The following is a 24,539-nucleotide window of genomic DNA, read 5'->3' as shown; positions in this document are numbered from 1 at the left end:
GGAGTACAAATACACGTGTAGAGCGAGTTTGTGTAATTTCAATGCACGTGTAGAACAAGTCCGTGTAATTGGAATACACGTGTAGAACAAGTTAGTGTAATTATATAAAAACGGGTGCATTTAAAATTGCACGTGTACTACACACGTGTTATACACGTGCATTGTTAATGTGATCGATATGATAGAGATAAACGGGACTTGATCTATTTTTTTTATTTCCTAGGCTACAATATTTCATTTTACTAGAATCGTTTAAACCATTAGTTACCATTAACAGAGTTTATTGAAAATGTATTTTTTATTAATCAGTATTAATTAATTAACTATATTAAGAGTATTATTGATTTATTCATATGGAGAGCGTATTATTTTTTAATCGATTAAAATATAGATTAAAGGGAACTCGTTTGTTGTTAATTTTCCTTTGAATAACATATTTATTACAACAATATTACTTTTCGAATAAAATAATCGGTTCATTTCAAGAGTGTAAGATATACAGAGTGTTTCAAAAAGAATGGTGGGATTTCAAATGGCTGTAGGTTGTGAAGTATTGGACCTACAGTGCTCTGGTAGGGCTTGAATGAAAGAGGAAGTTGTCAAGTTTTGAATGACTACCGCTAGACGTCTCTCCACGTTCCCGTTTGTGTCGCCAGCCTTCATTGTTCAGTTACGACTATGAAACATCTTGTGTCGGAGACATCTAGTGGCAGTCATTTGAAACTTGACAACTCCCTCTTTCATTCAAGCCCTACCAGAGCGCTGTAGGTTCAATACTTCACAACCTACAGCCGTTTAAAACCCCATCATTCTTTTTGAAACACCCTGTATTTAATTATTAAATATGTAAGTTGTAACGACACGTGTAGTGTAGAGACCTATACATTTCTATCCCTCGTACTTGCCATTGATCATCTCTTACTTCTGATCCGCCTGGTTGGTTCGTCTGATGACACGGCCGTTTGCCTGCAGGTGTATTCAAGAACTCGCCGAAACTCAAAGCCCCAAGTGTCGCCCGAGAGAAGACACAGCAAAGACGGGGGCCTGGGCTTGGCAGGCAATAAACTATCAAGACTGCAACGGCAATCGACGGCCATCGACGAGAGCTGCATGCCTTCCAGCGCTTTTGGACGGAGGAGTTCGCAGCCCACGCTGTCGGCCGAACAGGACTTCCACGACCGGAAGACCAGACGGGATTCCCTGTCGCCCGACTCGGCCCACTACGCTCGGCGTAGGGACTCCAGAGTGAGCGTTAGTGTTGGCTGCCGCCGTTAGATTTGTCTGGTCAATGATAATAATTATCTCAACGCATGATTTTTGCACCTACAGGGAGGACTGTCGCCGGACAGACAGGCCCGGGACGTGTCGCCGGGGAGACAGAGACGACGACGAAATTACCGAAGGCAAAGCACCACGATGGGCAATTACACCGTTCGCAATTGCAGGACTTCCAGGTCGCCAGAGTCCTCGTCGTCTTGTTCGTCACGAGAGCCGTCACCCGCAGGACGGGCAGTGGCGCCGGCCACATCTTCCCGGGCACCGGTCATACGAAGACAATCCACTACCGAAGAGATTCTCATAGCCAGAGGCTTCCGAAGACAAGTGCGTAGACCGGTCGTCGAAGCAGTAGAATATGTGCCTGGTATTTTTTTAATAATTGTAAATTTTCTTCAACTCTTAGTCGACCACCGAGGAAATGATAAGGTGCAGGAATTTCCGCAGAATGTCGTCTCAGTCGGACGAGTGCTACAGGACCAGAGGTAGACGGGATTCCAGCACGCAAATTATCGACGGTACGTTGGCAACCATGGCAGTGGAGACCAGCAGCACGTTGTTTGACTCCAGCACGCAAACAGGTAGGATTTATTTACACTATCAGCGCATTGACTGCTATGTTAGACAAAATCGCTGAACCGTGTGCCTAAACTCAAAAACGATCCATCAGCGGTATTCTCGGTTTGACTTAGTAAGCATCTTATAAAGATGGTCACGATGGCGAATCCAATGGCAACGGTTTGTAAGAGAACTGATGTTTTTTGGTTCATGAGCATAATTCAAATAGCTTAACGTCCAACAAAATATAAAACTGTAAAACAAATTTTGCTTAAATGACCCGGTTATAACACAATGCTGATATTATCTCTTAATCTAACGCAATTAACCGACTGCAATACAAACGTGTTTGAATAGGCGTTTTTCTTTTTTTTACAAACAAATTTGTTTTAGAAATATTTTTGTGCGGGCGATTTATAAAATAAACAACTCATACGCGACGGTGTTCGTATAATATTCATAAATTGATGATGACATCACCTTATAAGTCTTCACAAAATGAATGCATACAATATGTATGCACTCGGTACAACTATTGTGCTCCGATCTGATGTCAGCATGTCAACACTATTTTATTTCACTGGTTTCCCTAAAGTGTAAGAGTTTTTTATTTATCGTGTGCGTTATGTACTCGCCGTCGCTTGTTCCAAGATTTATAACCCTCTATCTGGTCCCTTTATATACAATTTAAATATAGGATTCTTTAACGGGTGCGCAAAAAACGTTACAGTACAAACTCCTAACCGAATGTTATAGAAAAATATAAATTGCAATAGAAGTCAATTGGCCGCTCGTGCACTTATAACGCTCAATCTGAATGTGTTATAATGAAATGTATATTAGTTCCCCGCGCTGTACAGGGTAAGCCATCTGATGTACAACATTTTATTTTTCTCGGGAAATATGAACATTCAGATAATAATTTATTCCTATACTTGTACATATTTCACTATATTTTTCAATACTTTAAAAATTGTCACCTTTCAACCCTTATACAGGGTGATTCAACTAACGTAAGACACACATTTTCTCTGAAAATCTGAATATTTTGAAAACAAAATTTTTTCCTAAAATTTTAGGTACATGTTTTACTGTATATTTTTCAATATTTTGAAAATTTTTGTCACCAATCCTTATAAGCCAAAAAGGGGAATGTTTGGTTATTTTAAATGGCGACATATGTTTTTAATTACATAAATTTGTAGTTAAAAAATAAAAAGATATGTTAGCGTTTAAATTTTAAATTTTCATTCATTTATTTTTGAGTTTTCATTTAGCTGTTTGTTGGCATAACGCTATTAGGTTATTGTTGGTATTCCCCAAGTTCATATGCGTCGAATCGTCATCCTTACGGCCAAACTACATAGACATATCCGGATTACGACCGTTTTACGACCTGGGTAGCGAAGCGTGTACTAATATAAAAACACAGAGCGTCCTGCTTCTGCTATTCTCCTCTTCCCGGATTTCTTCTGTTGCTGCTGCTGCTCCGGAAAGTTTTTAATCCATTTAAGTGGAATCGGACGTGTCGGGGCAGTGAACAATTTTTAATTTCAACCGCCAAAGCCAAACAATAGCTATACATTGTTACACTAGTTCGGCACGACTTTGACTATGGGCGCAGCTAGAAAATAGAAAGCAAACATCAGGTGACATCAGTATTATATTTCAGGTGTAGATGCATGGAGGACTTTTGGCTCCCTCTCGTTTTAATTTTTGTATGTAAAGCTCAACAACCGCCACCAGCACTAAAACCAGTTAAGAGTTTCTGGATAAAGTTATAACAACGTGGGAAATTCGCGGAAACGGATTTTTTCGGTTTTCGCTAAACAATTTAAAAGCAGAGAAACTTTGAGTGCTTTAGAGGTGTAGATGGACACAGACGGGGACGTACAGAGGGGAGGGGTTTCTACAGCATTGTACCTATACAAACACTCTTGCGGAACTCGAATGCGGTGTAACACAATAAGCGGATTATCAACGAGTCGGCTTTGGAAGGGTGGCGACTGTTTTAGGGTTTAAATGCGGGAAAAATAGAGTGGACGACGGTTCGGGTCAGGTCCGAGAGACTTGGAAACTCTTGGTCCAAGGTAATCCCTGTTCTAATTTTCGTCTGCCCCTCCATAAAGCCCGGCCGTGAACACCGAACGGACGGGGACGTTGTCTATTATCCCGGGCTCTAATCCAGCAGGTACATATTATTCAGCTAAACGCCAGCCACTTCATATTGTTATTGTACTAAGCTTCAATGTAGTCTGTACTCTGTCGGTTGGCTATAACAGTTTTAATGTGGCGCAAACAGAAGGACCGAGGTCAGTTAGGCCAGTTGAAAGAAAAAAAGATACCGTTCAACATGTCGTTACAGATTAAATACAACCAGACGGTGCACCCCGTAGTAAAACAATAGATTTTCAAATAACCATTTTTGATTGGTTTAATCTTAATGCAGTAGGGCCAAGTCATAGTGCCGAACACACTGTACAAGTAGTCGATTGACGAATGTTGATGGTGATAACATTAAAGATGCTTGATAGAATTTCATTGACCACACTGTAGAACAGAAGAATTATTTTTTGCCATTTTTTTCGTCACACTGGCATCTTTTGTGAGGTCATACTGGTTTTAGTCCTTCTGTTTACTTCGCTATCGGATACAAGCCAGTAGATATGTTAGCTCATATATTTGTATTATTACTCTACGGGGTAAACTGGACCGGCCATATCCAAGTTATGAAGGCGAATGCGGTTCAACCGATATAATAAAGCGCATGTGGAATATTTTTCCTATTTTTATTTTTATTTTCGATGGGCCAATGTAATCTGAAATTGTATTTGTGCCTCGAATCACTCTATGTCGGTCTGATGGTCGTTCGTGATTTATGTAACGCGATTTTCGCGCGCCAGACCCTTCCGGTAGCGGTGACCACGCCAAGGAAATAACCGCCTTTGCCCTACTCGTTCGCCTCCTTATGCGTTGTTGCCCTGTTACTGTTATAACTGTGTACCCACCCGACAGTGACCAATCGACCGTTCAAGGTAAAAACGCATTCGGATAGGTCACGAATCCACAAATCGTTTATAGGTTTATTATATATATTTTTTTAAATTTTTGCACCTACTGTGCAAACGGACGGTTCGATGACAAACGACGACGGTGACAACTGTAATATTCAAGCATACTATAATTTTGTAAATGCCATATTCGAACATACCCACACTGTATGTTTGCGTTTTACTCAGATACTGAGAACCGGCGTAGATGACGAGCAGCCGCTTTGTTGCCTATAAATTATACTTGGCCACATTAATCGCACTTAGGATATCCGAAAAACACACACACTGATTTTCTGCAATCGCCGTTAACCTTTTTAATTGAACCCCTTATAATTAACAGACGCTGACAAAATATATCTACTCCATCGCTAGGGTTACCCCCCCCCCCTCCCAAAAAAAAAACATACAATCGTTAGTCTGGATTACTTTACTAATACCAATACGTCCAATAGTTAGTATAGAAATACTGTTGTTTATAGAATTCAGCATACTTAAGAGCTTAATTTCAAAAAAAAAATTATAACTATCCAGTTTTACTCGCTTTAATTTAAGCGATTAATTTAAGTAAATATAACATAGATTCTTGAAGGCTTCTGGCCAAACTGCATCACTGATTTGCCTAAATTACACTCAAAAAATAAGTGTGCGCGAAAAAAAATTGGCTACTTTTATAAAATGAAACCTGCATCAAGTTATAAAAGCAAACATAATATATGCTCGATCAAATATATACCAATAAAACAAAATAATTTAAAATAAAATAAATTTAAGAACAAAGCTAGTAAACATGGTTTTTTCACTTGGATGTGGAGTCGAGTAGGGTCACTAAACATTATTCACTTGGTAACACAATAGTCGAGATAAATTGTAAATAAAAAATTTCAAAATAAAAAAAATATATATAACACACGATGCTAAATAGGTATTTACAAAATAGTCGTCATTGTTTTGAAAGTGACCCTTCTGCTGTAATCTGTTCTGCGGTGATAACGTTAAACAGTTGCCTGGTAATTGATTTCTTCGACCACACTGTAGAACAGATGGATTCTTCGAGATTGAGAGTTTTTAAGATCTGTTTACATTTTTTTTTTTTTTCAAATCTGGTTATTTATATTTAATCTGCGATGCGATAACGTGGCGGTAGTCGCGGGATTTGACTTATCGACGGCCGCGGATAGAGAAAATAAATTACAAACGAGCTCGTGCATACTAATGGCGAATACCGTCGGCCGATAGATACAATTATTATTATTATTATTATTATTATTACAATATTATAACGGCAGACAGGTGACATAAAACACATATTATTAATTCGGGCCCCGCCGAAGGGGAAGCGGCGGTCCGGGGGAGGGTGGATCGATTTTTCCTCGTCACTTTTCCGCACCGGCACACGCCCTGTCTACGTACCGACTACACCGTGTCTCATTCGCACCCCGTCTACACCCGTCTACACCCCATCCCTATCACGGCCCCTGTATACCTCCTGCTCCAAATCACGAACGATACAACCGACCACGGCGTAGCGCGCTCCACGACCGAACAGCTGATCCGCCGGAAAACTCGTGACCAAGTCGCCGTGGTACGCGCGCCGCCAGTGTAAGTCCGTCCGGCGGGGTTTACACCGGTCACACATACCGCGTGTTGGCACCGTGTCAGGTGCGTACTTGAACTTGATTGGAGTCGTCGTCGTGCTTATGACTAACGTCTTCGTTTGAAAAAAAAAAAAAAAAAAAAAATAGCATCTCCGCTCTTCATCGAAGCTAAAATTTCTTCGAAATTTCTTACTTTAGCGATTCCGTCTCCGTAAGAATTTTCTCGGTATCGGTTCTTCGGTTAATCGTTTGGAAAAAAAATACATTTGCATACACATAGTGTGGCGTGGTGTGGTGTGGTGTGCTCGGTTCGGTGGTTTACCATACCGCTAAGACATGCAGTTGCTACCGTCGTGCCTTCTTAGACCTTCTTCGCCACGACAACCGTCTTCCGCCAACGCGCTTCTGTTGTTCTACCGCCGCCGTTGCTGTCACCGCGTGTCATGATCATTAGACATCTGTTGAGAGGTACACTTTTATATGTATTGGATAACATAATACGCAGTAGAGTAAAGAGTGCTTCGGTTAACACCTGTATAAACTCGAATTTGACTAGACTTACATTTTTGGAGGTGCTAAAATTATGTATACCTGACTAAACATAGTTCTTATATTCAAACCATTAGATATAAAACAATATATTTGAAAACAAAAATATTCCAAAACAAAAAAATTTTAACAGAGTATGCACAAATCAAGAATTGGGGTTTGAATTTTTTGGGGCCTTTAGCACCCCCTTAATTGCACCTATGCCATTCAAATAAATTTTCACCTGTAACAACATTTACTTAAAAAATAAAAACGGACAAATCGTTTGTATGTTATAATATTTTTATCAATTATCAAGTAGTCGGCTTGTTTAAGTGTAAAATTTTCCTCTTAACAAATCTTCCATCGACTTTTATTTATTCGAAAATTTTTCACAATCGTTTGGGACATTTTCGGCCATTTTAATCTCTATAAAGACAAAACCCAACAGTAGTTAGCTAATTAGCAATTTTTTTCTTATTCCTCCGTTATAAAGCTACCACCTGTGTTTGACACAAAGTAATATATTTTTATTTTGTGAATACTATTATGGTATGGCATGAGTGATGTAAACAACGACGACCGAGCAACAATAAATGTAAAATACCGTGTCGACCGAGTTCATAATTATTATTATTTTTTTTTTACAGCCGCTATAACATTGTGTCGTTACACCGCTGCACGGTTATATTATTCGCTAAGCATAAAAACAAAAATGATGAAAATTCATTCCTTCTCAACCCCTTTGCCCCTTTTCTCGAATCGATAATAGATATTTTTTAACTCTTATAATATATTTGTATTTAAAGTTTTTGACCGTTCAAGTGCTGGTCTAAGATGTAAGCCCATCGTTTATTGTGTGTGAAAAAGTTTTCCCTTAACGGCTTTTGGGACGAATGTGGGTTGATATTGTTTTGTTTTAAAGGTTTTTTTTTTTTAAATGCTATCACCGAGCAGCTTAGAACAATAACATCCGTGTCCGAGGTCCGAAAGTGCGCATATCTATTAATTATTTTATAGTGTTGGCTTCAACTGCCGACGACGAAGGCAAGACGTCCGAACCGAATGAAAAATCGTTGTTAATCCCACGCGTCGATGGGCAACGTCAAAACGGATAAAAATAATATATAAATTGAACAAATCACTGGCCATCACATCGCCAAACACGATGCCTATATCCGAGTACGGTATCGAAAATTATTACACAACCGACAGCCCAATTTTATATAATAATATTTAATCCGGTCTTCTGGACTTGTTCGGTGTGTCAACCGTACGACTACTGTCTATTGTCCGTGTCGGTCACTATACACTAACTCAGACAACACGAAGGTAGAAACGTTCAAAATATTGAAAAATATAATAAAATATGCACCTACAAGTATAGGAAACACTTGTGTCTGGTTTTTGGCAACCGCCAATTAACCACCACACATTCGTTATGAATAGCGTTGCCAAAAAAGTACACCGAGTACACTATCCATAGATCATCTATGGATGAAATATTAGTTTTACTAGCAGGTTTTTTTTTTTGAGGATGTAACGCAATTACATTGAATAAAAATGATGGTGATGATGATAGTGGCTCTATACGAGGGTAAAAACGTTTTAGTTTTTAGTTTTAATTAATTCCTAAATTATATTGTTTTTTGGCGAATGGGACATTTTAACCATTATATAAAGTGATAAATAAAGACTTTAGAATAAGCGTTCTCCTTGAATTTCTGAACTCGTTTAGACCCTGTGCAAATCAAAATGGACCGCCCTATTAAAAGCCTCGTATTATGCATACTGTGTGCACGGCTGTGCTCTTTGACCCAACACGGTTTTACACGCTTATTGCGTCGGGCACGTGGCAGTATTTATATACAGTATCGAGGGCCTTGGATACCCATGCAAATCAAGTACCTCGGTACTTCCTGAAGTATCTAGCCAAGTATACTTTGGTCCATAATGGACGATTTAGGTCGGCCACACCGGGATGGCGTTTGGAAAATATTGTATTATCGATTTAGCACAATTACTAATGATATTGTGTTTCATGACTAAACTCATGTTGTAGTTAATAACAGCACATTAAATTGAAAAAAAATGTTATTATTTCCTCCACGCCACATCTCTGATCTCTTATCCCTAATCTATTATCTCTGACTGAAAACGAAAGTGAAAGTGAACATTGAATCATGGATATGTGAGCTCTTATCTTTTATCATTTATCTTTTATCTTTAATCTCTTATCACTTATCTCTTATATCTATTCACTTGTCTAGTGTATCTTATCTCTAATCTCTTATCTCTGACCGAAAGTGAAAGTGTAACGCCAATATGGCGGCATGAAATTTCTTGTATCCCGCCCATTGTCATAACCATGTCAAAAGGTGTGTCAATCTGTCGTGTACACCTGTCAAGAAAATAATATTTGTACTATAATATCGACCTAGCTACCTTGGCCGGGCTTACTTGTCATACATACTTGTCTGCAAGCGACAAGAACATTCGCTCGCGGCCATGCTCGCTACCGAACCGCCTTTGTTTACTTTAACTAGAACGATAAACACTCACAGGGTTACCTACTGATGCACACTGGGCGTAAGTAATTAAAACAAGTCCGTTAGGATTTGCGTTAAGAGTTTTCCCGGAAAAGTCCTGGCATAAAGACTTTCTTGGCTATCATCGAGCGCTGTACAGAATGTCTAATACAACATTATTGCTGGCTGTTAAAACAAAAAATAAAAATTTTAACGCGCGTTCGTGGAATTCCCAACGACCGACGCTGAGTTTTTTTATTAAACGACCCGAGTACGCGTGTAACGAATTCTTCTTTTGAACTTGAGCAAAACAATTTTTACAAGAGCTTTTTACAAAATATACCCTCGCCATTGGTGCCAGGTCTTCTTCGTCCTTAAGTTCAATATTTTTTTTTTTTAACGAAATGTTAAAGAGCCAGTAAAGTGAGCTCGGAGCATAGTGGGATGGCAGAGGCCACAGGTCTATGTGAATATTACAACTGAAAGTGGTCAAATTAATTTAAACTAAACGCTTCTAAGCGAATCTGTGTTGTGGTAAAAGTACAAAGTATCGATAAAAGCGTTGTACCTAATGACCATTTAGTATGCATAAAAAATATACTTTATACTGATACTTTAAGTATCAGAGTGGATTTACTGCCATAGTTACCCGAATTATATCGTATTAGATGACACAATTAAAATAATTTCAAATGTCTGCTGACTGTTTCATTCATAGCAACCTAGAAATATGCTACAGCCAGAGTGTAATTTTCCCTTGGTTTTTTATTGTATAGTCCCATTCTAAATCTAACTATAATTCTCAGTCCTAAAACTTGACCTAGAGAAATTAAATAAAGAAAAAGTGTTCATCCCTTCTAGAGGAAAGTGGCTGTGTTATTTGTTCGGCTGACAATCCTTATCGGTAGTTTCTGAAGAATATTTTATACTAATTTGGAACTAAAATCTAAATAGACTATTTTTAAAAAGTAGTTGAAAAACATGTGAGTTTTTTTTGGGTGTTTTCCTCAATTTTGAAGGGGAAGGAATGCATTTATTTACATTTTGGCCCAATAAAGTACCTTTTAGGCTCGATTTTTGACAAATAGAGCTGCTTCGCTGAGAAGTTGGTTCATAAACAACAATTAAAACACATCATTTTAAAAAATAATAATACCTTCGTAGATCCGCGTCGAAGCTAAAATCTAAACCAATTCCTAGTCTAAAATACATCCTATTTCGTGGCATTTCGGTTGGGAATCTGCACAATTCTGAATAATCGGATTTCGTCCCCATGTCTGACCGAAACACCTGCCATAAATACATATACATATAGATTCAATCAACTGATCGACAACGATCGATGATCGTTCACAGACACCTATATCTTTTATTTTTGAGGCTATCAATTTAATTCCATCTGTCGACGTCCAACGGCTGTATGGCAGTATTCATTGTCAAACACAAAACCCGTGTGTTTCCTATAATAGAATTTATTGCTAAACCTTCGTTCTTCACATCCAATGGCGTCTCTCCGTCACACACACACACACACACACGTGGGGTTGAAGTCACTTTTAAACAATTTATTCGGCAAATAATATGAACGACAATAGTTTCTTACATTTGTCAACAACCATTACGGCGCAACGAGCTCCTCAACACAACAAACATACATTCATAAAAACTCAAAAAACATAAAAAAAAGCAGTAATAAAAATATTTACTACAACAACAAATATAAATAGACAGGGTGAAATGCAAGGTGAATTCCATAAAATATAGAAAACTGTTGACTTGATAACGTCGAGATGGACACGTGGAGTGACTGGATTTGACATATAAGGGACATATGAGTATAAAAAGTCTTTTTACTCTCGGGGGAAACACACGGCGCGAAGCTTCACGCTAGACATAACAATAATATCGAATATTATATTATTATTTTTGTAAACAGGGCGATTGGTAAACACCTACAATATCATAATCCGGTCTAAGACTTTTATCTTGTTTATGACAAAAAAAAAAAATTTAAGAAAATCCTAGTTATTTTCTATCGTTGAGATGTTATAATTTATCTCTTACCAAAAATCTCTAATCACTAATATATTATCATATATCGCTTATCTCTTATCTTTTGTCTCTTATCACTCACTGAAAGCGTAACGTAAAAAAGCCACATGAAATCCAGCTTGTATCCAGTCCAATAAGATGTCCATGTTAAAAAACTAGTTATTAGATACGATAATAAAGCACAACACAAACAGATGACAGTACTACCATTGATAAACACGTACAGTCAATACAATAGTATCACTTCTCATATCATTTATCTCTTAAATATATAAAACACAACATGGATAGAACATTTCCAATTGAGGCCACTATATTTTTGCGGTCCTGAACTGATAAGAAATTGAGGCCGTTTGTTTACAATACTGCATATTATCTTATTTAGCTTATAAATAAAACAAAAAATAAATTCGTATCAATTTTGTACACTTGATGACAGCTGATGAGTCATATCCATGTTTTTATTATCTATGATCTCTTATCACTTATCTTTTGTATTTTATCTCTTATCACTTATCTCTATCTGAAAGTGAATGTGTAACGCGAAAATGGCGACATGAAATTTCTCGTATCCAGTCCAATAACATAGTATTATCCATGTTAAAATTCATAGGCTAACATTTTTGTCTACATATTTATGGAAATAAAAACATATGTTCCCACGTGTGCAAGTCCATACTTCTCTCACGAACATGGGATGAAGACAAAAATATCCAGAGTATTGGAAAGTATGTACCATCTACAAATATATTTGGGAAAAATAATTTACACTGAATTCATATATTTTGTTTTTTTATTTCACCCTGTGCAATATTGCTGTGCGAAAATAAGAGCGCCCAACAATGGTGATAATTACAATTATGAGGATGTAGTTGAGTGTACGCGAACAAGACAAAACGAGGCGGACACTTGTGTATAATATTATTCCAGTTATAAAATATAAACTTCCGATGTAATAATGATAATAATATTATTACCGCGAACGAGCAATGCAAAGTTTCGGCGTGGACAAAAACACAACGCGTTTTCCCATAACAGAGTGATGATAAATTATTTCGCCTTGAGACGTTATGTTTTTCTTTGAAAGAGCATCGGGGCCAACAAAAATACAAAACTTTCTTCGCGTTTCGGTTCGTTTCTCCCGTTCTTGCTAAGCGCCCCACGGAAAGTACCTATTTAAAAACTTTGTTTAAGCGACTCGTTTGGAGAAAAAAAAAACAACAAATCCTAAAACATAATTAGAAAATATTACACCCGACTCCGGAGACGGACGGCGGTATAAACATATTATTCATCCAGCTTTTTAATGTATACAAATTATCATCGTTTTAAGTTTCTCGGTTGAATATATGTATATATATTTTTTTTTTTAATAATACACAGCACACGAAACAGCCTTTACGGGCTTTATGGACCGTAACGGTGCATATTTTGATATGCAGATTTGCAATCGTTAGTCAGAGTGAACGTATTGGTGTACTGTTATTATTACTATTACAGTTGTTGTAAACAAATTGTTCGAGTCAAAGAAAATAAACCGGCCGAAGGCGGACCTTTTGAATATATACACAGCTGTTATTATATCTCGCATAAAAGGGAAAATAATTATTTATAAAAAAAAAAAAAATATTTTGGCTTCTAAAGCTGAGTCATAATAAGTAGAAATAGGGCCGAAAGATATAACGTGTTTTAAAAGTAAAAATGACAACTATGAACTTGGAATATTCGACCAAAAGCTGGTTTTTCTTGTTTTCTAAAAACTCATTATTTTTAGATTTCAAACAACGCTATTTTTTTTTTTTTTTTTTAATATTTACTTTCGCATTAGCAACCACCGTTTGGACAATAAAAGCGCTCAACTTAGCATATTTTCAGTAGAATACTCATTTTAAAACATAATTAAACAAAAATTGACACATCAAATTTTGGCCATGCTACCAAAAATATAACATAATGGAAAATTCCAATAAATATTCAAGTAGATGTGTTGGTTGTGTTGAAAAATAGAATGCATTTAATAGGGTCGACCGGGTAAAACGATGACGATTGTCGTCCGAAACGTTTGCATGCACATGCTTTGCAAGAACGTCAAACAACACACATAATAAGGTGCTTTACCCTTCGCGTTTGCTTACACCTTTTTCGTTTTGGAAACGTCAAAAAGAAAAATAGTCACCGTTCTTCCGAAATGTCTTCACACCGACTATCCCACTTGAATTCTTTTACATTTTTTTTTTTTTTTTTTTTTAATGTAATTTGTCGACTAGTGTCCGGTCTACTCCCAAGAGTAAGGCGGATTATATGTTTACCTATTTAAACCAACCCTGTTTCCCGGATGAATATTCATCATGCCGTTCGGTTCAATTTAATTTGAAAATAATTATACGACCGTGAGTATTATTTCAGAAGGTTATGTTCCCATGCGAAAAATGACAGAAAATGTTAATATTTGTTCAATGCTTCTGAAAACGAAATTAAAAACATCATACTATGATTATCGTTGTCGTTAAAATACTTTAATAATTCATACTGAAACATACGTTATACTATTATTACAACGCAGTTAGAAATATGTGAATAACACTTTCACGGAAATTTGTAAATACATTTTTGAAAAATAAAATCTCTGGCCAAAAATTATTTTTTAAACATTGTAAAATCGTCAAAACCATTAATCGACCAAATGTATTTAATATCGCATCACCTAACCTAACATTTTGTAATATTTATCACGGAGGAGTAACGTAGCGTTTTTACTTTTCGTGAAATTGTATACAAAATGGCTGCACACCGTATGATGATTGACTCAAGTGCGGAAAATCGGCGGCGGAATGTATTAATTGGGGCGATACGGATGGATAGATATAGAGGACTCGGAGACTAATTGAGATTGAACAGATAGCACACAAACAACGAGTGTGTAGTAATTTTGTTTTCTTTTACGCTTTTAGCCCGTGCCGACAAAAATCGAATTATTGCACAACTCCGCCGCTCCCCTTTGCCAATTATATTATATTACCCTTAGGGCTGCATCCCCCTCCCACGCCCTTAGCCTCGCCGGTCTGGCTCGATAGCGAAAAGCACCAGACACTGCACGTTGAAATAAAATACTATCATCGTTATTATCCGACCGTTAGCCGGAAAACTCGCTTCGGAGGATTAGCCGAGTAATTCACCTGTCGTCTGTAAATATATATATATATATATATGTGATGTATACATTGCGGTATATGACTTGTGCAGTCGTCTGAATTATCACGTTTTGACTTAACGCCGGCGAAAAGAGGGCTGTGTGCACGCGTGGGCCGTGTGTTTGTCGAATTTCCCGGTAAAACTCCGTCAACACGTTTCTCCTTCAGCGCAGACGAACAAAAGTCTTGTTACTCTCGGGGGAAACACACGGCGCGAAGCTTCACGCTAGACATAACAATAATGTCGAATATTATATTATTATTTTTGTAAACAGGGCGATTGGTAAACGCCTACAATATCATAATCCGGTCTAAGACTTTTGTCTTGTGTACGAGAAAAAAATAATATCTAAGAAAATTCTAGTTATTTTCTATCGTTGAGATGTTATCTCTTACCAAAAATCTCTAATCACTAATATATTATCATATATCGCTTATCAATTATATCTTATCTCTTATCACTCACTGAAGGCGTAACGTAAAAAAAGCGACATGAAATCCAGCTTGTATCCAGTGCAATGCAGTGTCCATGTTAAAAAGCTAGCTAAACACGAGAATAAAGCACAACACAAACAGATGAATAGATTAACGTACTACCAGCGATAATCACGTATAGTCAACACAATAGTATCACTTCTCATATCATTTATCTCTTACATATATAAAAAACAACATAGATAGGACAATTCTAATTGAGGCCACTATATTTTTACGGTCCTAAACTAATAAAAAATTGAGGCCGTTTGTTTACAGTTGTAGTACTGCATATTATGTTATTTAGATTATAAATTTAAAAAAAAATTAATTCATATGAATTTCGGCTTCAATTTCGTACACTTGATGACCGTTGATAAGAAGTTATGTCCTAACCATGTTTTTATTATCTATGATCTCTTATGACTTGTCTAGTGTTTCTTATCTCTAATCACTTATCTCTATCCGAGAGTGTAACGCCAAAATGGCGACATTAAATTTCTTGCATCCGGCTCTAATTACTTATATATTATCGATTATCGCTTATCACTTATATTTTGTCTATTATCTCTAATCACTTATCTCGTATCTCTCACTGAAAGCGTAACGCAAAAAAGCGACATGAAATCCAGCTTGTATCCATTCCAATAAAATATTCACGTTAAAAAGCCAGTTAGATAGAACAAAACACAACACAAACAAGTGAATAGACTAACGTACTACCGTCTACCATCGATAAACACGTGTAGTCAACACAATAGTAGAAAATATAATTATTACACAAATAAAAAAATAAACAGTGCGATATAAACACGTTATACTAATAATATTAAACAGATATTACAACGAGTCCCGAGCCTTTAGCTCAAATGCTTTTTATATTATTTCACAAGGTTGCACGTGTGTCTCTATGCACAAACAACTTTGTTATTGCTACACTTGTTCTTGACAATCAACAACGTATTTTATATCATTAGGAAAGACCACGTTATTATTGTTGTTGTAGGTAAAAAACATATCTGGTATTGTAAAATATGAATTATTATTCCAACGAATAATGCGTTTAAAAATGTTTTTATGTTATTAGGGTGTAGGGTTAATCGCCTTTCTACAATACCTTGTTGCCATAGTAACCTATATGAATTTAACAATATATATAAAATATTTTCATATACCTGTTGTCTGTTGATTCATTCGGACATAGCAACCTAGGAATTTTTTAATTTTTTTTTTATAAAGAATATTAACAATTTTGCTACAAAGCATAATGAAAAAATAGTTACAGAACAATATAAAGGAGGGAGGCCATCTTGTGATAAAACCCAACTAGAACAGCTAATAATATCACAGATTAAATAAAACCAGATAGTGTACTTCATGGTAATATCGAATAGATTTTCAACTAACGTTTTTTTATTGGATTAAACTTAATGCAGTAGAGCCAAATTATAGTGCTGAATATATTGTACACACTATTTACAAAAATACAGTAAACTGATATCGAGTAGTCGATTAACGAATTTTGTTGGTGATAACATTACATAATATGCTTGGTAAATTCTCTTTGACCACACTGTATGTTCTACAGTGTGATATGGAAATAGTAAACATTTGAATGTGTCTAGTATTGTTTTGTAACATAAATAAAAATGTTTTAAAAAAAGAAACACTAAAAATTTGCAATTATTTTAAAAGTAAACTAGTGTAGGACGTTAAAAGACACGCCCGGTTTTATGGTGAGGATTTTTGTTACTTGAAAAACGCAAATATTTATACTAGTTAGACTATATACAAATGCGAAAGACGCATACATTTATATTTCTGTATATTCAGTTAAATAATGGATATTATATAATTTTCAAAAGTTATAAAATTCGTTTAAGAAATGTAAAACAATTCAACAAAATAAAAGTTAAATATATTCAAGTCTTTGTGTTATTTTTTTCACATTTACATTTCTCACCAAAAACGAATCTAAGGTTCAGAAAGTTTTATTTTTTTGTAATTAACATTTATACTGTGAAGGAAAACGAATTATTTTCCAAACTGTAATATCATATACTTGTTACTGTATATTCAATGTAAGCCCTAAAACAATAAAAACATTTTTTGCGCTACCAAATTTCATATTATAAACACTTGCCTTTATTATTGCATTTTAAATGTACGCTCCTATATGATATTAAATGTCTAATATAAACTCTAATGTAATAAAAAGCAAGCAAATTTAAAAAAATAGCTTACATTTTTACGCAGTGAAAAATTTGTTTTTTAGTAGTAATTGTTTATAATTTTTCTCACTCACCTAAAAAAAAAAATCTTGATATTTTTAACAGAGCACGTTACTGAAAAAGTTTAGCAAATTATTCTTAAATATAAAAAAATAAGATAACTTATAATAGTTACTGCTTGAATAAAATAAATTCCCGGGCCTTTAGCACGAACAAGATGGAGTTATATTGTTAAAAAAAAGTGGACATTCCCTAGAAACATAGGAACTTGGATATGTGGTAATATACAAGATGGACCTGGTACTTTTTGGTACTTTCTAATAGCGAATGTTTTATCTCTAATCTCTTACCTCTAGCATCCAGCTGGGCCATCTCTTAACTCTAATCTTTTATCTCTAACCTCCCCTGTTAATATATCAAATTTAGGTTAATGTTGATAACATGATAAAAGTATGAAAAAGAACAATTTTAAAAACTCGGTCATAGTAGAATCTTACAAACAGAAGGATTATTTTTTTCATTATTTTGGTCGCACTTACCTGAGATTATTAAAGTACACTGTCTACTTAAATTTAATCTGTTACTGGGCGAAACTAGGACTTGGTGAGTTTTTTTTTAAATTTCCTTGCTATCTAAATGTCCACCCTCTTCCTTTTCCCATAGGCTATACGTGGTATATTTATCAGGATAATTTTTATCCATCATAATGAATGCGAATTATTATTATTATTTTTTTTTTTTTGCGATGTACCCCTAGAGTATATATATGTATATATGAATTGATTATTGCCGAGAAATTGATTACTTCTAAAATAAAAATAAAAAAATTGATAGATAACTACTCAAACGCGGTTTTATTTCCAACGATATGACGTATTTGATTTATAGTCGAACGGTCGTCGGACGTACCGTGAATCCAAATTAAGCGATTTTGCTTTCATTCTGTCAGTAGGTTTCTCACCCTCACCATCACTTTCTCTTACTCTTCTCTCTCTTTCTCACTCGCTTGGGTATTATTGCATTGTGCCGAGGTCGGTTACCGCGTTGTCGGGTGTTCGTCGAAAATTGAAATATTTCCCTCAAGGCGAACGAACCGTGCCCGGTAAAGTTTTGGGTTATTGCTGAAATTTCCAAACAATCTTAATAAAGCCCGCTTTAATTCCTCCGGACAGCTGCATGTCGGTGCGGTTTGGATGAGTTCGGTTAGGATTTAATTTTGGTTCGATCAATGCATGAATCGTCGTAGCGGCATTGAGAAATCCATTAGAATTTCCAAAACAAACGTTTTGTCTAGACAACAACGGTATGTTAACAGTTAAATCATTGTACATGTAAATTTGCCTGTAGCCGACTCTATATTCAAATGGCTACGACTTTCTCCCAAAGCAGTAATACACAATATTGTCATATTATAATATTAAATACCGTATGCTGTTATACGAATATAGTAATACCGTTGCTATGGGCGCACCGTATCACAGCGTTTCATTTTCGCTAATTACTTAACGCTGTACACAAACTAATTGGAAGTTACTGCCCTAAGCGAATAAAATGTAAGCTATGAGCAACAGTATAGTAGTAGTGTGGAGTTTTTTTTTTCAATTTTAAAACCCCTCGTTGATGATGATAATATTCGCAAAGTTCTCTGGCCCGTATGTTGTGTATAGCGGGTCCCATTAAAACTTTTTCAGCGCCACAAAATGCAAAATTCTGTAAAATTTATGTTTCAATTTCTTTAGAAAAAAAAAAAATGTAAAATTGTTAATAATTTACATTTGCTACTGAAATAAACCTCCGAGGAAGCTTTTGTACTTTTATTAGTAATTATTATTCTACGTTATAGGTCAATAATGTAAATGCATTGTTCAGATTTATTGTAACAAATTGATTTGCCAACTCTTGACTATAATATGGTGGAATTTTCCCATCGACTGTCTCCAGATATAATTTTCCTCTGGGTTTTTCTTCAATACAGACTATGTGCATGTAAATGTTTTATACCGAAGTTCTGAGCCTCAACTGATGGTCCCGGGAACACAATTAATATTTTATATCCATACAACAATAATTATTGAACTTAGGCCATCATAGCAATTCACTTGCACAATTGATAGTGGGACTTCTCTCTGTACATTGATGTAGTCCCTTTTTTATTATTCATGCCTATTGTACTGACTGCACAACCCACCATACTGCCCCATAGTGTATCGTACAGCAATTACAATCTGCCTACAAAAACTATACTCCACAACAATAGCAACTAGGCAGTAAGTCCGTACTAGCACGAAACAGTTAATAGATAATACCATGACTGCCACCAATTTACTTGGTTCTAATCCTATACAATAGTTTGGCTAGTAAAAAAATACCTGACTTTTTGAAATTAGCGTGCAAAATATGGGAAACACCTCTAACTGGCTATATTTCCCGCCTTAGAGACATTTTTAAAACTTAAAAAAATATATGCAATTAGGTTTTTAATAATTCTACGTTTTTTTTTTTTGGTTTTATAACCAAAATTTATCTTATTCCACTTACAATCGTGATTCTTATCATCCGTTTTGTTTGAATTAAATCAATTTAAAATGGTTTATCGGTGCCGCAAATAATACAGGCACGATCCACAGAAAGTACTCAGTGTGTAATAGTGGCAGTATCGAAATTGGAAATGGAATCATTCGAATCGTATGGCAGACGGAGTGTGAGGATGTCCCCGGAATCCGTGACTTGATTCCAAGTCATTTCGAAGCAATTTCACCGTGACGGTATATATCAAACGTCGGTATAGTAGTTTGCACATAAAAGAACGAGTTAGCTGTGCTGACTAGTCTTTTTGTATTAGCAACGTTGCCACTAAATTTTTTTTTTTTTTTCAGTATCTTGACATTGAACATATAACAGCTATTCTATCAGCTTTTATTTTAATAACAGAATCTCTCTTTTTTATAACCACATGTATATTTATATATAAAACTAGATGGTGCACTTCCTATTCAAGCAAATGTAGTTCCCTAAAATGTAAACAAACCAAAACCCGTCTCAAACGTGAGTTAACAGTGATAGAAAAAAAATTCTTTATGAGAAACTGTTGTTTTTTATTATAGTAACATGTTTTCTCCGATACGGGGAATGTATGTGTTCACACTGATTTCAGAAGAGATCCAGTCATCAGTCAATGATGAAGTGCGCCATCTGGTTTTATCTTAACTGTACTATTAACATTACTCGGTGTTGGACCTTAATGCATGTTGATCAGCTCAAATGTTTGACTAAATTAATTACAATAAAACGTGACTGAATTCATTTCACAATATTCAGAAATATGTTATTATTAAAAGAAAGATAGTAAATTTTCAGTACTGCTAAGTATCGCATCTGAAGGATAATAATTGTTTAATGCAATTATCATGAATACTCGATTCAATTATTATTTGCAGAATCCTGATCCGAGTTTATTTTATTATATTTTTACTCTCGACCTAAGCTAAGTTAATAAGTTATTTTAAAAGTCGTCATTCGATGTAAGCCAATTAGCAATTTATTTCCTTGTGTATTTCGACAGGCAAACTAATTTTCAAATCCAATATTTAATGACATTAATAACGAAATGTTATTAAATATATTTTTGTAATGATCCTATTTCTAATTCGAGATTATTAACTATTCATTCCTCATAAGTCGTTTCGCTCATTCGCCATGACATTTCCGTTTAAATTTAATCTACTGTATTTCATTCCAAGTAATGTGATGTAGTACAACTATAATCCGTATTTTAAATTATTATTTAGTAAGGAATAATTGTATTAGTGTTCAAAGGCAACGATTTAACCGTTATTATGTTACATATTATTAAGTAAGGAGTCTTATACTGTTATGACAAATCCATATAGATTTATCATGACAGCGTGACATGCTTTGCAAAGCTTTCAGAGAGCTGATAAATTGAATTACATTTCACCAGTGTATTTTAATATATGGAAAAAATCATCAAAATATAATATTATAGAACATTACAAAAATTAAAGTCTAAACGCGGTACGGTTATGTTTCTTCCTGCTTAGAGGGACTATGAAATAGTCGTTCGTCTATACCTCATCATGAATGGACAATAAAATATGTGGTTTAAATAGCAATAGCAGTTTCTCCTGTGTACTTACAGTCAATCGAATAAAGACGACTCGTTGATTTTAATGTGTTCTAGTTTTTGTTAAAAAAAAAAATCCCAAGTAATTTAAAAAAAAATAATAACTTGATGTTTTGAATTTATATTAAAATTTCAGAAATATTATATCGATGATCTTTTTGTGTCGAACAACCCGAGACGGTGTAATTAGTGCCGATGGTAATTCATTTACTGTACCAGTAATGTACACCGTTGCCTGGATTTAGACAAGCAAATTCTGTTCACCAATACCTCTGTACCGTGTAAATCCAATTAGTGTACCACCCGTGTGGTTATTAGAGAATATATATATATATATATAGGTACACGTCATGCTCGTTGTATTTAACACCGCGGTGAACGTTATTGCTGAACAGCGCTTTATAGTGTATATGTGTGATATTATTATTATTATTACATTATTGTATGACGGAGCGCCAACGAAATCTTGTTATATGCGCTTAAGGTACCTCATCGATAGCAACTCTGTTAACTAGAGAGCAAGTGGGGATATTAAAGAGAGAATATGTATAGAATAATATTTATTTAATATTATTGTTCCGGACTTTCGGAGTTCAAAAAAGGGAAGTTATTATTAAAAACTGTTTATTTGGCCCACATTAGTCACCACCACCACCACCGCGGGTAAGTCGACATCCCGACTTTCATAAAACACAATCTCTCTCTCGGATTCCATTTGCACCTGACACTTTTTCCATATCATTCTCAATTATCTCTCACCGCAGCTATTTCTCTCCGTTGTCGTCGCAATACAGACATCTCACTAGGCGCAATAAAATGTCTACAGCGGCGAAAACAGGCCAAATATATATATTTTCCACTCAAATCGAGCCGAGCTTTATTTTATTATCGTTCGGATTTTATTTGATACTTTTAACCCCCCGAATCAAAAACAGAAAATCTCCCTCGGCGCGTTTATATTTAAGAACCCCCAATGGGGAAAAAATCCAACTCGGAAATAGCGTTTGATGCCTTTTGAATAGTAATTTCGTTTCGAAATCGATTTGGAAAATCGCCTGTCGTTTTGCCCAACACGGATATGCGGCGGCTAAGGATAGAAAACGGAAACATATCCTTATTCTCCTGCGAAATCGAATGAACAATAATAATAATAATTTTCTTGGAGAAACGTTGAATAGTCCACGTCGTTTATATATGTGCCCAAAAAGTACATTATGTGTCAATGATGACTAGTAATAATTCCAAAATAGAAAAACGTGGGGTAGTATGCGCGCTTTGATCTAGGTTGACTTTTTTCTCCCATTCAGATCAAACGGAATTCTGAAAATAGAGTTAAATTGCTTTTTGCTTTTGATTTCGTTTTCCAGCAACAGTATCAAAGACTTTGTTAAAAGCGAAATGCGACTGTCGCTGTGAGGCTGTACATCATGGGTTTTTAGTTTTTGTTTAGAGAAATATAAAATAACGCTAGGTTTTACAATAGTAGCATAGCGATTTTCCATTATACAATAATATTTTGAACCCCGTCGATAACACTGTCACTGTTTTTTAAAAGGCAGACGAGAACCGCTTGTCTATCATTATCTCAAAACATTTCATTGTGTCTGTTAACCGGTTTCTCAGAGAGTTCAAACATAAGTATGAATTTTATGTGCTACTAGAATTTGAGAAACCAAAGACATATGATAATTATAATGGGAAAATGTAACATCTTAGTAAAGTCATAGCAAACGAACCGATTGATGAAGATTTTCTAAGTATTGAAAAATATAGTAACATATGTACCTACAAGTATAGCAAAAAAATAATTTTCAAAAAAAAAAACAGTTATTTTCTCCGCTAAGATATTTTATCACTTATCACAAATCTGTAATCACTTATCGCTTATCACCTATCTTTTGTCGCTGATATATTATCACTTATCTGTAATCTCTTATCTCTAACTAAAAGTGAAAGTGTACTGCGAAAATGGCGACATGGAATTTCTTTTATCATATAAATAGATTGTTGAAAATTAAAAAAAAGCCTAGTTAGGTTAAAAAACCTATTTTCCCCGCTCAACGCAAAAATACTAAATCGTAGATATGTCATCTCTTATCTCTTATCACTTACCACTTACCTTTTGTCTGTTATCTGTATTCTCTTATCAGTTATTTCTTAAATTTATTTATTTAAGTCTTATCACTAATCTAGTGAATCTTATGTATATTGTCATATTGTGTACAAATATTATAATTTCTTCTTCATATTATTGTTTCAAAATAACCGTAAAATGTCCTATTACGGCTCTACTGAAATTAAGGTAACTTAAAATTATTATTAAGTATGTAAATTTTTTTCTTTTATCTAATAAAAACTTTATAGCTCTACAGTTTTACGACAAGTACTTTGCTGCATCCGGGTTGTTGCTCTACGGTTATCTGTCTGTTTATCATCAGAGATGCTACGGAATTGCGTTCATGAGCGGTTTACAATACATAAAATGCTATATCTAGGAGCTGTCTTAAAAAAAGCATTTTTCAGCCGAGTCTGCAACCACGAAAGAGCATTTTCATGTCTCGTTGAAGTACCGAATACATTTAGAGTAGTGATGGAATTATAGATAATGAAAGGTGGCTAGTAAACATATTTAAGTTTCTGACTAATATTTTAGTGTTTTCATAATATCTGGCCTAAAACAATTCATAGGGAATATGACTTGTTAAATTATTGAATTTATTTTTCAATTATAATTTGATCGTTGTGAATACAACACATAATTTAAAATAACAGCGTAACACCTTTTTTCGGTTATGTGCCAGAGCTAAGACATCCCCATCCCCATTCCCATCCCCAACCCCATCCCTCATCTCTAATCTCTTAACCCCTATCTCTTATCTCTTTTTTATTTGGTAACATTTTTTTGGTAAC

The 24,539-nt window shown here is 35.2% G+C and overlaps 1 protein-coding gene across 3 annotated transcripts in view; it reads left to right on the top strand.

The window, feature by feature from the left end:
- The window catches only part of LOC126848043 (uncharacterized), a 212,587-nt gene that overhangs the window by 127,139 nt on the left and 60,909 nt on the right, over window positions 1-24,539 (top strand). For 2 of the 3 annotated variants that reach the window (XM_050588553.1, XM_050588554.1), the window contains 3 exons: window positions 973-1,251; window positions 1,330-1,602; window positions 1,682-1,856. In XM_050588553.1, coding sequence (XP_050444510.1) covers window positions 973-1,251; window positions 1,330-1,602; window positions 1,682-1,856 — 727 coding nt within the window. The remainder of the gene's footprint in view (window positions 1-972; window positions 1,252-1,329; window positions 1,603-1,681; window positions 1,857-24,539) is intronic. The other variant, XM_050588555.1, reaches the window with a different exon arrangement.

The sequence above is a fragment of the Adelges cooleyi genome, unplaced genomic scaffold (assembly GCF_023614345.1).
Source record: "Adelges cooleyi isolate 19-005CV unplaced genomic scaffold, UGA_ACOO_1.1 ACOO_flye_CR_arks_rails_tigmint_CR_PRNA_167, whole genome shotgun sequence".
In the NCBI taxonomy this organism is placed as follows: Eukaryota; Metazoa; Arthropoda; class Insecta; order Hemiptera; family Adelgidae; genus Adelges; species Adelges cooleyi.
The sequence above is the reverse complement of the archived record's forward strand: the minus strand, read 5'-3'. Positions and strand labels throughout refer to the sequence as shown.